The sequence below is a fragment of the Nilaparvata lugens genome, chromosome 6 (genome assembly GCF_014356525.2).
Source record: "Nilaparvata lugens isolate BPH chromosome 6, ASM1435652v1, whole genome shotgun sequence".
NCBI lineage: Eukaryota > Metazoa > Arthropoda > Insecta > Hemiptera > Delphacidae > Nilaparvata > Nilaparvata lugens.
In genome coordinates, this window is record NC_052509.1 from 26,437,317 (window position 1) to 26,453,283 (window position 15,967).

Sequence of the window (15,967 nt, forward strand, 5' to 3'; positions counted from 1 at the left end):
GTTTGATGGCATAGAGGGCTGAGGATAGTTTACCTACCAACTTTTCAATGTGTTTGTCCCATGTTAGGTGTGCATCAAGTGTAATTCCCAAGAATCGAGCTGTATCTGTCACCTCTTCATCAGTATTTAGTTGGTTTTCGGTTGCTGATCTTGTATTGAAATTTATTACTGTACTTTTGGAGGTGTTTATATTAAGTTTTAGGTTTGTCACGGTTGTTTTTGTTGAAGCTATGTTAGTATTATAATTTAGTTGTAGTTCGTCCTGGTCTTTTCCATTTATGATTAAAGTTGTGTCGGCTGCGAATAGAATACATTTAGAAAACATTGGAAGTTGTTTGGGCAAACCGTTTATGTAAATAAGAAATAATAATGGTCCCAGCACAGATCCCTGCGGTACTACGTTCTTCATAGGTTGGGCTAGAGATCTGGCGGTCATGGTTTTGCCTTTGTCCTTGTATCTAAGCTCCACGCATTGGTATCTGTCTGTTAGATAGTCTTCCAACCACTTCCCTGCTTGGCCTCGTATTCCTATTTTGCGAATTTCTGTTTTTAGAATGTTCCAGTCTAGACTGTCGAAGGCCTTTTTTAGATCTAGAAAGATTGCAGATACCTTTTTCTTTTGTTCCCAGTTTTGTGTGACAAAATATAAGAGGTCTGCTAAGGCTGTATCTATTGTCTTATCGTTTCGGAATCCAAGTTGGTGAAGATGTAGTTTGTTGTTTTGTTTCAGATAATTCAGAATTTGCAGGTATATTGCTTTTTCCAGGTATTTTGATGAAGTAGGCAGTGTTGCTATTGGTCGGAAGTTTTCTATATTTGTTTTATCATTTTTTTATACTTCGGATAGACAAGTGATATTTTTATGTAGTCCGGTACTGTTGCTTCTGCAAACATCAGATCTCTTTTTGATATGCTCTCGAAACTTTCCAGTAGAGCCTCGTTTTCCTGGTTTGTGGCAAGATAAGAATTTGGTGGAGTTAGCACTTGAATATTGGTTTGGCCGACATTTACGAAGTAGTTATTTGAATATTCCACTAGGGTGTGAGGGTCTGTTTCTAGTTTGTTACCCATTACCAAACTCAGTACGTCATTTTCTGTGCTTTTCTTCATTTTTCGTTCCTCATTTATTACTTTCCATGTTTCTTTAGTTTGATTTGTTGACTGCTTTATTCTGTCTGTTATGTATCTCCTTTTCTCTGCTTTGACTTCCCTATCATATAGTTCCTTTGACTGTGAGTATTTGGTCTTGTGTTCGTGGGTTCCGGTCATCTGGTATAAGGTGTTGGCATCAAGTAGCTTCTGTCTCAGGTCTCTTATCCTTCCTGTAACTTCAAAATGTCTTGTCTTTTTTCTGTTTATTCTTCCTGCTTTGAAGGGGCAAATGCAGTTCATGTGGTATAGCATGGTCTCTACAAAAATGTTGTACTTCTGATTCACTGTTTTCGATCCCATAAGTTCCTTCCAGTCTTCCTTTTGGAGTGCCAGTCTCACCAGATCAATGTTCTCAGGATTCAGTCGCCTAAAGCTCACCATATCGTCCTGTCTGCGGCTTATAGATGCATCAAGAGTGCATTCTATTCCCCTGTGGTCTGATATTATCGATTACTTTTATTTTAGGATTGCACAGGTTTGTAATGCAGTGATCTATGCTTGTCTCAGAGTTAGATGTTTGTCTCGTTGGTGGAAGCTGTAGTTTTTCCAAGTTATGCTGGGCTAAAATGTTTTTTAGTTTTTTTAAATTGGGTGAATTTTGCAGTGAGTCAACATTCAAATCCCCCATTATCACTATGTCACCATTACCTGTCATGATATGTGTCAAGAACCTGTCCATATATTTGTAAAACTCTAGGGTATTTCCAGATGTTGGCCTATAAATACAAGCTATTGTCAATTTCCTAGTTTTTGTCCTAAAAGTCAAGGCAGCCATTTCACTAGTGAGCTCCTAGGAAAATTTGTCTGTGTCCAAAAATTTGTAGTTGTAATCTAGAGTGTCAGATGAGTTTATGGCTACGCCGCCCCACATGTGAAGTTTCCTTGTGAAGTCGGTTTGTAGTGTGTAGCCTGGTATATTAGTAGTCTCTAGTCTGTCCTTGCTCAATCCATGTTCAGCTATTAGTAAGAAATGGGGTCTTATTTTTTCCACCTCTATGATCAATTTATTGTTCTATCTTATTTTGTAGGCCTCGTTGTATATTCAGGAAGAAAATTACTGTATTTTTGTCTATTGTTTTTCTTGATAGGTTGCTTTTTTCCATGGTCCGGTAAGTACTCTCCATTAGGTTGTGTCATTGGGAGTGGTCTTCTTTGTGTGCTTTGTCGTTTTTTGTAGCTTCACTCGGTGTGTCTGTGTTCTGCATATTATTCTCTGCAGTTGTCATATTCTCCGTTGGATCAGAGGTGTCTGGGTTCTGCATATTATTCTCTGCGGCCGTCATATTCTTTGTGTTTGTCTTTACTTTGGTATCATCCAGGCCACAAGCTGAGTCATTTAGCGTCATGATTGTAGGATTACCCTGGAGTTCTGCATTTTTCATAATTATCCCGGCCAGGCAGTCGGCTCCTTTTTTGTTTGGGTGAACCCCGTCATGTCTGTAGCAGTTGCTTCCACAGGCTGGTGATGTATCAATGAAATAGGCTCCAGGTTGTAAACACATGAATTGAAATGCTTCGTTTGTCTCTGTAACATGTAGATCTCTTATGTCCCTTCTATACATTATACCATTTATGTACCATTTTGTGTTTTTATGCTTTTTCATGCCCGCCTCTATAGTATACCAGAGGGGTCGCATAATGTGGTTGGGTGTATTATAATTTATTAGGTAATTTGATCCTATGTTTATTACAATTTTTCTGGTAGAGAATCTTTATTTGCCAGGAATCTGCTAATGTCCTGTATTTGCCCACCCGGTAAGATTTTGGTTTCTACATTGCATTGGTGGTTGTCCTTTATCATTGCAGCAGCAGCTCGAAGAGTTGAGTCCCCCAGCAGCAGGGCACTGGGTTCAGGTGCTTGTGTGATGGACACTCTGTGGAGGGTATTATGTGTATTTTTTTTGTGATTCTATGCCCTTATCAGGCTCTGTAAGTCTCTTCGAGAGTTCAGTCGAAATTGTCTTGTTTCTGCCGAGGTCATTGTCTTGGTTGGTATTCGTCATTTTGTTTTCAATTATACAGTCATCAGATCCATTCACCAGTGTCGTGGTATCTTTACGTATTTTGGTTCCAGCTTGGCTTGTTGGTTCTGGGTACATACCTTGTGCAAAATCATAAATTATGTTTTCCAGTTTATAAATAATATCTGTTTTTCTTGTCACTATGTCGGACAGTCTGTTATTATCACTCTTTAGAATTTTTATTTCATTTTTTAGGTCTGTGATATCCTCCATTAAAATGTGTATAATTTCATCAAATTCTTTCTTTTGAATTGTCGTTTGTTTGTAAGCGCTAGTTGTAGCTTGGTCACTGTGTAGAGCATTTCTTGAGTCCTCCAGCTTCATACACATATCACATTTCCATGATTCCCTGTCCTCACCAATTTTGATAAGTTCATATCTTTCATCTGATATTCCTACACATTTTATGTCGTTCCATTTATTTTCATCACAGTCGCAGGCGACTGCTTTGTCATCTTTTAAAACTGGGGATTTACATATATTACAAAAGTCATTTGTCACTCTCTTATCTTTTACTTTTTGTTGGGATACTGGTGTTGCTATTTTACGTGATGTTGTTTGTTCTGTTTTTCTATCTCCAAACTGAGTTGCTTTTGGTGTCAACTTTGAGGTTAGTTTAGATTTATTCAGCGAAAATGGTTTCATTTTTTTATGTTTATCCTTCTAGCTTCAAACAAATTTGAAACACATTAACATTTAATGAGACACCTTGCTGATATATCGTGAGTTTCCTCCGATCAAAGTAGTGATCACCGTATTTTTGCAGAAAAACAAGTTGTGCCTAGCTTTGGGCTTATAGTTTGGAGATTCAGTATGTTATGTATTGAAAAATCCTGTTTTCAGGTCATTTATTACGAGTGAGAAAAGAGATAAAATAGATATATAAATATCTGAGTTTACTTCTAGATCAATTAAAATGCTTCAACAAAATGTATCTCATCATGCAGTCCTCTTACTTGTAGGCTATGCTCTCGCTTGTAGGCTAGGCTATGTATTGCGAGTAAAAAATACTGTAGGTTATAATTGTTTACTAAGAGTTTAGCAATAAATCATCTGAGTTTACTATTTAGATTAATTCAAAATGTGTAATAAGATGTATTTGGAATCAAAACGAGTATCTCTAATCTTGTAGTCTTCCTACATGTATGCTCCTGTTTGAAGGTTACGTTTGAGATTGAGAAATACTTTATAATTTATTATTTTCTCAGAGTTCAAGATTAATACTTCATATGAGTTCACTTTCAAATTAATTAAGACTTTATAATTATTAGTAATATATTATCCTAAGTTCCCCTTTTTATTTTTCGTATATGAATTGTGTTTTTTCGCTGAACACCGCCATTATTGTTTCTAACCAGGAATGAACGTGGTTGTGGTAATTTCTCAATTATTCTTCCTTTTTCCCATTCTTTCTTATGAATATTCTGCATATATATCTCCTCTCCAACTACAAAATCTTCGGTGTTTTTAGATACATTACGATCATAGGTTTTTGAATCGATTGATTCTTTGCCATCTTGTCGATTATCTCATTAGGTATAATTTTTGGATTCAATGCGTAATGTGGTATAGGAATCTTAGTTATTATATGTCTGCTATTAAGAAGCTGTGAAGGTATATATCCCAATCCAGCTACGGGAGCATTACGATAATTTAGTAAATACAATTCCAAATCTTGCTTGTTTGCAGCTGCCTTTTTAAACATTGTTTTGAATATTCCAACTGCCTTTTCTGCTAATCCATTTGATTTTGAATGGTATGGACTTGATGTGGTAATTTTGGATCCCCAATTTTCTGCAAATTGATGCATTTCTCTGCTATTAAATGGCATGTTATCTGCTATTAGTGTTTGAATTATTCCAAATCTGCTGAATGTTTTCTCAATTTTTTCAATTACGGTGAAGCTGCTTTTGCTATTGATTGGATATGCTTCAATCCATCTCGAATAATAATCAATCACAATTAAATAGTTCAATCTATCGACTTCTGCAATGTCCGCTGCAATTTTACAAAACGGTTTATCTGGAATGTCGTGATTGATCAGTGGTTCTTTAGTTTTTGATTTTTTAAACCTTTGACAAATGTTACATGATAATATCAAATTGCGAATATCTGAATACCTGGCCAATAGTAGATCAATAAGAGAATTAATCTTCGAACTGCAAAGGTGAGTTTCATGTAAGCGACTCATTATAAAATTCCGGAGTTTTAGAGGTACAATTAACCTTGTTCCAAAATACAATAAACCATTACTCACTTGCAAGTCATTTATTATTTATTTATTTATTTATAAGGTTAGCAACTAATACAAGAATCGGAAAAGAAAAAACAGGCTATGGCCTAAAACTTCTTCAATTTCCTAATTTAGTTTTAAATTGTCCAAATATTATAGGTTATGTCCATTCAAATTTATACACCAAATCACAATCTAAAATATAAATTAGAATAAAACAAACAATTTTAAATGTGGATGGATTAATAATAAAAGTTTCTTAAAAACATGAAACAAACTATAAATTCACAAAATAAAGAATAAAAACACTTAAATTTTGAGCTCGAAAATATCACATTCACCATAGCTATATAACATATTATTCTGTAAAAGTCACATCACCGGTAATGTCCAAGTGATAATAATATGTAATAGTATATAATATAATTTATAGAACAAGCAAAAGATAAAATTTATTACTTGCTAGAGGGAGAACATAATATTCAAGGAAAAAATATTTTCAAAGAATTTTAAAAAGAAAAAAATATATATATAATTAAGTGATTCATAGAGTGTTATCTTGCGGAAAAGAATCCTGAGACGATAAAGGGAAATATACCAACTATAATGAAATCAATGATTGAGTTCCATAACTTAGAAAAAACTGACTCCGTAGAAAAAAAATCATAGTATTCTGTTCATCCCATTACGTTCCATTTCCTTGGAAAAGGAAGAGTTGAGAAGCCTACTCACAAAAACGTCCAATAAAGTTTTAAAAATTACGATATTACGATTTTTTTTAAGCATAGATTTACGCTTATTGTAACAGTTGAATTCAATTCTTTTTTGGCTAAATGAGAATAATTTCGGTATAATCAACTAAGTATTTGAATAATTACTAACCGGTTTCAATTCAATTCCTTGGCGAATTTGATCTAGCAGTTCACCTCTCGAATCCATCGACTTCACGGACCTATTATCAGCTTCCACTTCCACATGCTGTAAACATCACGAGAAAATTTTGAAAATGCCATGTTCCTTTCAAGTTTAACTTATGTGTTAGTGATAATATATTAAATGAATTTCATGAATATGAAATAACGATGTATAATGATACTTTCCTGTATTGGTCTTTTGATATTATTCTTAATAGCGTCTGGTCTATGTTCAAGATAGCCCAGAATCAGTAGAGTACTCTACTTTTTTACAATAAAAGTATTTTTTTTTATTTATTTACCAATTCACTAGAAATTTACAAAATAACACTTATCAACTAATATACATTGGTGTGGCTGGAAAAAGAAGCCTTGAGCTCCAGCCACGAGTTCGAAAATATTCTTTAAATTATTGGTACATTTGCCGTGATAATATTCTAAAATACAAACTAAAAGATAGTAAACCAAAAACCAAAAATATGTATAAATAAATACACAAAATCAATTCTTGAATCAAAAATCAACAAGCCCAATAATAGAAATAGGTAATATAGAAATTATAATAATAAAAAAAAATTTTTTCTTTTAGGTAATCAAAAAAACCAAGTTTAAACTGAGCGTGTTAAAAACAAGTCATAATTATAATAATTTAGTTTTCGATTTTAAAAAAGTAATTCTCTTTCACCCAGGATCTTATTTTATTTAATTTATTACTTGTAATTTTATCCCTAATGAAATCGTCTGGTATCCTATTTATTAGCTTATCGCTCTGGAACTTGAACTGATGATTGCTGGTTGTCAATGCAGTGAAATTTATACTGTAAGCACTTACACTTGCTGGTCTTAAATTGTAAGTGACATTGCGTTGAGTAAATAGATGTGTATTTTTATTTATGAATATAATTAAGTTTGTTATGTACGTTTGGCGAAGCGTTGGTAAGTTTATCTCATCAAATATTAGTCTGCTAGGATAGCGTCTTGGTCTTCCTAGCGCAGCCCTGATGATATGCTTTTGAATAGTAAAAAGTTTATTGAAATGGGTGTCAAAGGCTGCTCCCCATACTTCTATATTGTAGTGGAAGATTGAGTGAGCATATGCATTGTAAATTGTTCTGAGAATGTTCAAGTCTTTCAATTGATTAATTTTGTAAAATATTGTAATCAAGTATTTTAATTTATAACAAAGATTTTGGATGTGAATGTCCCATTTAATATGCTGATCAATCGTAATTCCTAAATATTTCATTGACTTAACTCTTTCTATAGTTGAACAAGTACAGTTGGGAGTGTCGCAGTTATGATTATGTATTATTAATTTTAAATGTTCTGAAGGTTGACCGCTTCTATTAGGTGAAAAAGTTATATATTTAGTTTTTATTGTATTTAATGTTAGAATATGACTTTTTAACCACGACTTGACCACTGAAAGACCGCGATTTGCACAGTTGAATGTTTCATCCCAAGTTGAGCCAGAAAAGATTAAAGCAGTGTCATCGGCAAAAGATAGAGTAATACCATTCGGAATGCGTAGTTTCAATAAATCATTCACATAAATCAAAAACATAAGAGGCGATAGCACAGTGCCTTGTGGCAGACCATAATCTTTAATAATCTGGATATCAGTTTCCAAAATTTGGGTTCGATCCTTCAAATAGCTTGCGAATAGTTTTTTTGCTATCCCCCTTATTCCACTATTTTCCAACTTGTTTAATAAGATAGAATGTGGTATTGTATCGAACGCCTTCGCTAAGTCACAGAATACAGCAAGTGTTTTTTTATTACTATTGAAATTTTTGTCGATTATACTTGTCAAATGTAACACAGCATCCTTGGTAGATTTACCTTTTTGGAATCCATACTGGTTGCCCTCAATAAATTCATTTTTTTCAAGAAAATTCAACAGTCTGGCTTTTATAATTTTTTCCATGATTTTAGACAAGTTGCTGAGTAGACTAATAGGTCTATAATTTTGTGGATCATCAAGTTTATTGGATTTAGGAATCGGTTTTATTAAGGCTACTTTAAATTTTCTGGGAAAATATCCTAGTAGAAAGCATTTATTAACTATAAATTCAAGAGGACAAACAATATAGTTTGAAATTTTATTTAGACATATGCTACTTATGCCATCCGCACCTGGAGAAGAGTTTGGTTTTAGCTCATGAATGTATTTATTCATTTCTGTAACATTGGTTGGGCTTAGAAAAAAGCTATGTACGGTTCTAGGTGAGATTGTTTCGAGAATTCCAATTATATTATTTTGAATTAGGTTTTTAGCATATTTCTGGCCTACTGTTGCAAAATGTTTATTTAGTACGACAGCTTCAATTCTAGCTTCGAATTATTTAGTTTTGGTTTTGGTAATTTCTATTATGCAATCCCAAGTTTTCTTAATATTACCTTTATAATTGAGAAACTTTTGATTATAGTATTCAATTTTTGCTTTTTTGATCAAAATGTTCAGAGTGTTTCTATATCGCTTATATTCCTCCTTCAATCTAATATTAAATGGTTCTTTAGTCAGTTTCCTATGCATCTTGTATCGCTTTCTTATAGAATTAATAATGCCCTGACTTATCCATGGCTTCAGTGGTTTTCTTTTATGAGGTATCTTAAAAGATCGTGAGCTAAGTTTAATGTGGTCCGTGAGTGTATTTATAAAAGCATCCACTAACTCATCAATGTCTTCAGTATTGTCATTAAATATCTTATCCCATCTTTCTTCTTCTAAGCTACGACATAATTTTTCATAATCAATTTTGACTATATCATTAGTCGATGAAATACTCTTAGTTTTTATGTTATTCTGATTTAAATGGATGGTTGTGCAAAAATGATCAGTAATATTTGATTCGATTACAGTTGCTAATATGTTTTCAGGATTTATATTCTTATCTTTGAGAAATATATGATTAATACATGTCTTAGTATTATTTTGAATTCTTGTTGGTATATTTATGTAGGATTTAAATCCATTTAAATGAACAACACTCAAGTATTCGTTCGTTAAAATTGCAATTTTCTAATAGGTTCAAATTCATGTCTTCTAGCACCAAAAATGTATTTCCATTATTAGTATTTTGCAAAAGAGAGTCGAAACTGTTTATGAAATCAACAATATTAAGTGAAGGTGAGCGATAGACAGACAACAGCGTATACTTTCTTATCTTGAAATGTGAATGTAATTGCAATCGAGTTAGCTTTATCTATTTCTAAATTAATCAGTTCGAAGTCTATGATGCTATTGTCAATAAACAAGCAGATACCATCGCTTCTTGAATATTTGGATTTTTTATATATAGTTCGGTATCCATCCATAATAAAATTACATTGAGAGTCCTCAGTTATCCATGTTTCTGATAAAATTATCACATGAAATTTTGTTTCACACTGGTTCAGGTAACATATAAATTGATCAAAATTTTTATTAACACTCCTTATGTTCATATGCAATATGATAGTGGGGGTAATGATTGAGTAGTGAAGAGCAGCTCTGTTTGGCTCCTTAAAATATCGTTGTAATTGTTGGTTTTTTTAAGTTAAATTTGAGTTGTGTGGTACCAGTGTTTCCGTCTTATTCTTGTGGATCTCCTGGTGTGCTCTAATTCCCGATTGGACTTGGCAGTGAGTATGTGCAAACTGTTTTTCGTATGTCGAATACTCCAAAGAATCTTGGATCTAGGCTTCGTTCAGATTCAGTAAACAAAATTGAAAGCTCTTTATCTGTGAACTTTGTCCGGTCTGATAAAGCTATGGCTCCGAAAGTTGACTCGGCAGTTGTCGACGCGTGCATCACTAAAGTTTTATCGAACGATGATATAATCGATAGTTTGGTGACAAAAATATCCGATCGACTCAGGAAAGTTATCGATGAGTCAATATCGACTGCACTCAGGGCTACGCGGGAGGAATTGACAGCTTTGAAGGAGAATGTGACAGCTCTTACTGAACAGGTAAAGACTCTTGATGCTAAGTTACAGCATCGCACTGATGATCTTGAACAATATCAGCGGCGCACAAATCTGAGAGTGTTCGGCATTCCAGAGAAGCCTAATGAAGATACCGATCAACTTGTTCTCGAGGTTTTCAAGAGTAATCTTAAACTGGACACTATGACGGTTGAGTAGATCCAACGCTCGCATAGAGTCGGCAAGAAGCAGCCTCCGGATGCGGGTGGTGTGGCGCGCCCCAGGCCTATCATTGTGCGCTTTGCTGGTTACAGGGAGAGACGGCGAGTTTTCGAGAAGAAAAGGCTGTTGAAGGGCACCAATATTACAATTAAAGAGGACTTGACAAAGTTTCGACTTGAGTTGTACAAGGCAGCGGCGGCGAGATATGGCTTCGCAAATGTATGGTCCAGCGATGGAATTGTATAATGGATTGTTGGTGACGGTGAGCGAAGGGTTATTCGTTCTGCGGTTAGCCTCAGCGATCTCGACTAACTTATTGATTCATTGAATTGGCTTATATAGACTCATCATTTTGCAAATGTTCTCTCAATTATGGTTTTATTTTTTTTCTCTCTCTTCTCAGATGGATGAATGGATTTGATCTACTGTGTACTTTCCCATAAGATACCCAAGCCAGAACAGAAAATTATCACTTACAGAGACTTCAAAAACTTTGATGAAGCCGCCTTCCTGACTGATGTGGCTCAGACTCCATGGCATCAAATTGAAGCATTACCCTCAGTTGATGACATGGTCAAGACTTTCGAAAATTGGACTTTGACTTTGTATGACAAACATGCACCTTATGTGACAAGGAGGATTAATAGAAAACGACGAGTACCGTGGATGACTGAAGACATACTTAAGATGATGGGACGTAGAGACAAAGCACATAGAAAATTTAAAAAGACATTTGACTTGGACAGTTTGATAGAGTATAGGAGCCTTAGAAATAGGGTTAAACAGGAATTACGGAACTCAAAGATTAGGTACTTGAATTCGTTTATGACAAACAATAGACAAGACTCTAAATCACTTTGGCAGGGAATAAAAGAATTCGGGCTTGGCAAACAGAAATCGAATCCACAAATTGACTTACCATTGAATAATATAAATGACCATTTCGTTTCACACTCTAACCAACGCGACGAAGTTGTCATTGCTAATCATATAGATGATCTTGAAGAGCAGGTTACAAACTTAGATTTACCAATCACTGATCAATTTCATTTCCATCCAATCTCAGAAGAAGACACTTTCAGAGCAATTCAACGTATTCATAGTAATGCTACGGGTGTAGACAAAATTCCTATTAAATTTATCAAGAAGATGTTATTTGCTGTTTTACCAACCATTACATACATTTTCAACAAGTCACTTGAAGAAGGCATTTTCCCTGAAAACTGGAAGTTTGCTCTGGTTCGCCCTCTAAATAAAGTTCCATCACCCAATAAAGTTGAGGTTTTTAGACCAATCAGTATTTTACCTGCATTGTCCAAGTGCTAGAAAGACTCATTCATGCTCAAGTTGTAAAATTTCTAGACAACAATAGTAAGCTTCATAACTTTCAATCAGGCTTTAGAAAATTCCATTCAACTGAGACAGCTCTGCTTCGTGTCACTGATGATATAAGGTTAGCTATGGACCAAAGAAAATGCACCATCCTCACCCTATTTGATTTTTCTAAAGCATTCGATACTGTTGATCATACAGTCCTTCTGAATAAGTTGACTATTCTTGGTTTCAGTCGCAACTCGTTAGTTTGGTTTAAATCCTATCTATTAGGTAGGAAACAATGTGTATCTGTCGGTGACAAAAAGTCAACTTGGAAAAACGTTATGCATGGAGTACCACAAGGTTCAATTTTAGGCCCTCTCCTCTTCACTTTGTATGCTAATGACCTTTCTTCCATTATCAAATCTCCAGTTTCCATACTTATGCAGACGACCTTCAAATCTATTTAAGCTGTCCCATAACAAAAATTAATGAAACAGTTGGAATCAGGAATTCGATAGTGGAATGGACAAAGAAAAATGGCCTTAAGCTTAATCCCATCAAAACACAACCCATTATAATTGGATATTCTCGTCTTATAAACAATATTGACCTTGAATCGATTCACAAAATTAGTGTAGACGGTAATGACATTCCTTACTGTAGCTCAGTTAAAAATTTAGGCATTATTATGAATAATACTCTTGACTGGTCAGAACAAGTGAACAAAACTTGTAAAAAGGTATTCTCAGCCATGCATGCATTGAAGAAAATGCACGATATCCTCCCTAGAAACATTAAATTATTATTGGTTCAATCTCTCATCTTCCCACATTTAATGTATTGTAATTCTGTTCTTAACGATATGCAAGTCACTCTGAATGATAAACTACAGCGTTGCCAAAATTATTGTCTACGTTTCGTCTACTCTCTCCAACGCCATGATCATATCACCCCAGCCCACATTGCTAGTTCAACATTGAAGCTTCCCGATCAGAGGCTTTTTCGAATAGTCAAGCTTGTTAGAGATATCTTGAAATACGGTAATCCGAACTATTTTAAAGATGATTTCAAATTTGTCTCTGAAGGTAGGAGGATAGATGCTTCACATACTAGAACCGGAGAAAGTACTTTAAGGATACCCAATCATCGAACTACTATTTTCACAAAATCATTCTTAGTCAGTGCCTGTCGTGCATGGAATGCACTTCCTGTTTCTATCAGGTCCATCGAGAGCCGAGCGAGCTTCATCCTGACTTTAAAAAACATCTTTTGGAGGAAATGACTGAAACTGTCCGGCCCTAGAACGATCACATGACAACCATCCCCCACCCATCCCACAAATACAAACCTTTAAACCTGTTATAGAACGAATTGTATATATATATATTATATAAGCTCATGTTATTTCACTTATCCACTGCATACTGCTGTATATTAGGCTACTGAAAGTTGATTACCCTGATCTACTTTCAGCCTACTTCATTTTATTAATCAATTATTTGATCTTATCTACCTATATAATTATTTTACTTTATAATTTTCTGTTTTTTTTCTCTCTTCTCAAATGGAGATACGTGAGGATATTATGCATTTGATGATATGCTGGTCTTGCTTCAGATTTTCTAATGGACCAACTTCCTGAATTAATTATGATAAATAGCACTTATGACGATTAGACCTGACAACTTGCGGTTGATGTTGTATAGCCTATCTTAGTTTGACATCATTGAGATAATTTTTTTTCCACATTAGGTAACTATATTCTCTTCTGCACTTTGCTTCATTCAAATTGGGTTTTTTTACGATTTGTGCTGATAGACTCATTGTACAATTTATTAATACAATCAATCAGGATTTTTCATTCAATTCACGTATCATTTAATTCACGTTTTTGTTCTATTTCATAACATTCCAGCAAGACTATTTTGAATATCAGTAACCTACCATATTTTATTTAGTAAAGTTATCTCATCAATCTTTCTTCACGTATTTTTTTTTTCTTGCCGTTATCAGTTCTTCGATCTTATGTCATTGCAAAGTTGTTTTTTGTTACTGAATATTTATTAAATGCCCACCAACTACTTATCAATTTATTGTTGTCTGTAAGGATTTTATTATCAGTATTATTTTCTGAAATTCCTTTCAAAGTGGAATAAATATAGATTATAGTATTTCAATTTCTTTTTCAGGTATATATGGATTTATGGCTTACTAAAATGAATTATTTTGATAATATTAATCTATTTATCAATATCTATTTTTAATCGAGGACCCATTTATAGTTAGGCTATGTCTGAGTATTTCATAGTAATGTTGTCGGTCTTTCATATATTTTTATTCATCCATGTATGTACAGTACATATTTTTTAATTGATTATTTGTAAACTTATCATTAGGATATTGGAAATACTGTATAATATGGGCTTATCCTATTCTACTCTCATAGTTTTCTTGATACCCACTAGCTATCATGAATTATTCTCAGTCTACTTAGGAGTCAAATATGACTTACCCCCTGGAGTATTTACTTTTTTTTGTACTTCACGATGATTTTCAATAGTTATGTATGCTTGAGTGTGTGTTGTGTGTGTATGTTTAGCTCGCTATGCCTGTTGTGTTTGCCTTCTTCTCGCTGCTGGCGCGGTCCCGTCGCGACGTGTCGCAGTGGTCCCTGACAGTGCCTCCCCGGGCCGGCGCGCTCCATCATCTCAGGCGGCTTGTGATCTCTCTCAAGCTCTCTCACATTGCTCTGGCTTGCTGAAGGTAGCTCACGTAAATGCCCAGTCGCTTTTGTGTCACATTGATGAATTCAGATCAATTTTTGATTCCCAGTTGATTGATGTGATTCTTGTATCTGAAACTTGGCTGAAGCCTGTTTCTGTTTTACATGTGTCTGATAACTCAGTAGCGAATGTTTCTGAATTCATGTTTTTGGATGTCTCTGTGAGTGGTGTGCATGTGCTTGTATGTGTTTGTTATAAAGCTCCTGATATTAGATCACTTGCTGAATTTGAGGTATCGATGTTGAATTTGATGACTCACTATAGACATGTCATTGTCATGGGTGACTTCAATACAAATCTACTCGATTTAGCTTCTGTAAATAGTACAAATTTTATTTCAATGTTTAATAGCTGTAATATAACAATATTACCAATGCAGGCGACACACCATACAGCAACTGCAGAAACTTGGTTAGATGTGGTTGCTGTCACTGATGTGAATCTAGTTGCGAAACACGGTCAACTCACGGCTCCTGGGCTCTCCAAGCATGACCTTGTGTTCTGTGCCTACAGACTGCACCCGCCGAAACCAAAGCAGGAGTTCATCACATATAGAAACTATAGGTGCCTGGATATAAGTGCTTTTATGTTTGATGCTGCCTCTATTCCTTGGCATGAAGTCATTCTCACAGATAATGTCGAGGAGATGGTCGACAGGTTGAACAGTTTTCTACTTCTCTTGTATGACAGGCATGCTCCTATGGTTACGAAAAGAGTAAATAAAAAGCCTGCACCCTGGTTCAGCCAGGAAATTCGTAGATTACAGAAGATGAGAGACGCTGTTCTCCGTAGAGCCAAACGCTCAAAATCTGTGGTGGATTGGGCGGAGTATAAGCGGCTTCGAAACAAAAGCCAGCAGGAGATTAGAAATGCCAAGGTCAGGTTCTATTACCACTCTCTTTCTGGCAAGCAGCCTACTAGAACGGTATGGTCGAAATTGAAAAACTTGGGTATTGGAAAATCACATGTTCATCATAATATACCTTTCAATTTGGATGATATCAATGATAACTTTACTGATAATCCTGTTGACCTGTCTGGTGCTCATGACCACTTGAACAGGCTAAGAGCGGCGCCTCATGTAGCTCCTGCTCAGCAGCTCTCCTTTTCCCCTGTGACTGAAGCTGATGTAATGAGGATAATCATGGGAATGACAAGCAATGCAGTTGGAGTTGATTGCATACCTATCAAATTCATCAAAGATACTCTTCCCTTCACCTTGCCTATTCTTACGATAATTTTCAATAAATCTTTGGAATCGTCCTTTTTCCCCTCAATTTGGAAATCAGCCTTAGTCTCACCTCTGCCCAAATGCTCTTCAGTTAAATCATTATCAGATCTGAGGCCTATCAGTATTCTCCCAGCTCTGTCTAAATGTCTCGAGAAACTTGTTCATCAGCAGTTTTCTGTTTTTCTA

General features: G+C 35.0%; 1 protein-coding gene across 1 annotated transcript in view; it reads right to left on the reverse strand.

Annotated features, from left to right (window-relative positions):
* LOC111055887 (neural Wiskott-Aldrich syndrome protein) overlaps nt 1-15,967 on the reverse strand; it is a 42,641-nt gene that overhangs the window by 7,224 nt on the left and 19,450 nt on the right. Inside the window, exon 5 of the mRNA XM_039431408.1 lies at nt 6,289-6,384. Within this exon, the coding sequence (XP_039287342.1) occupies nt 6,289-6,384 (96 nt within the window). The remainder of the gene's footprint in view (nt 1-6,288; nt 6,385-15,967) is intronic.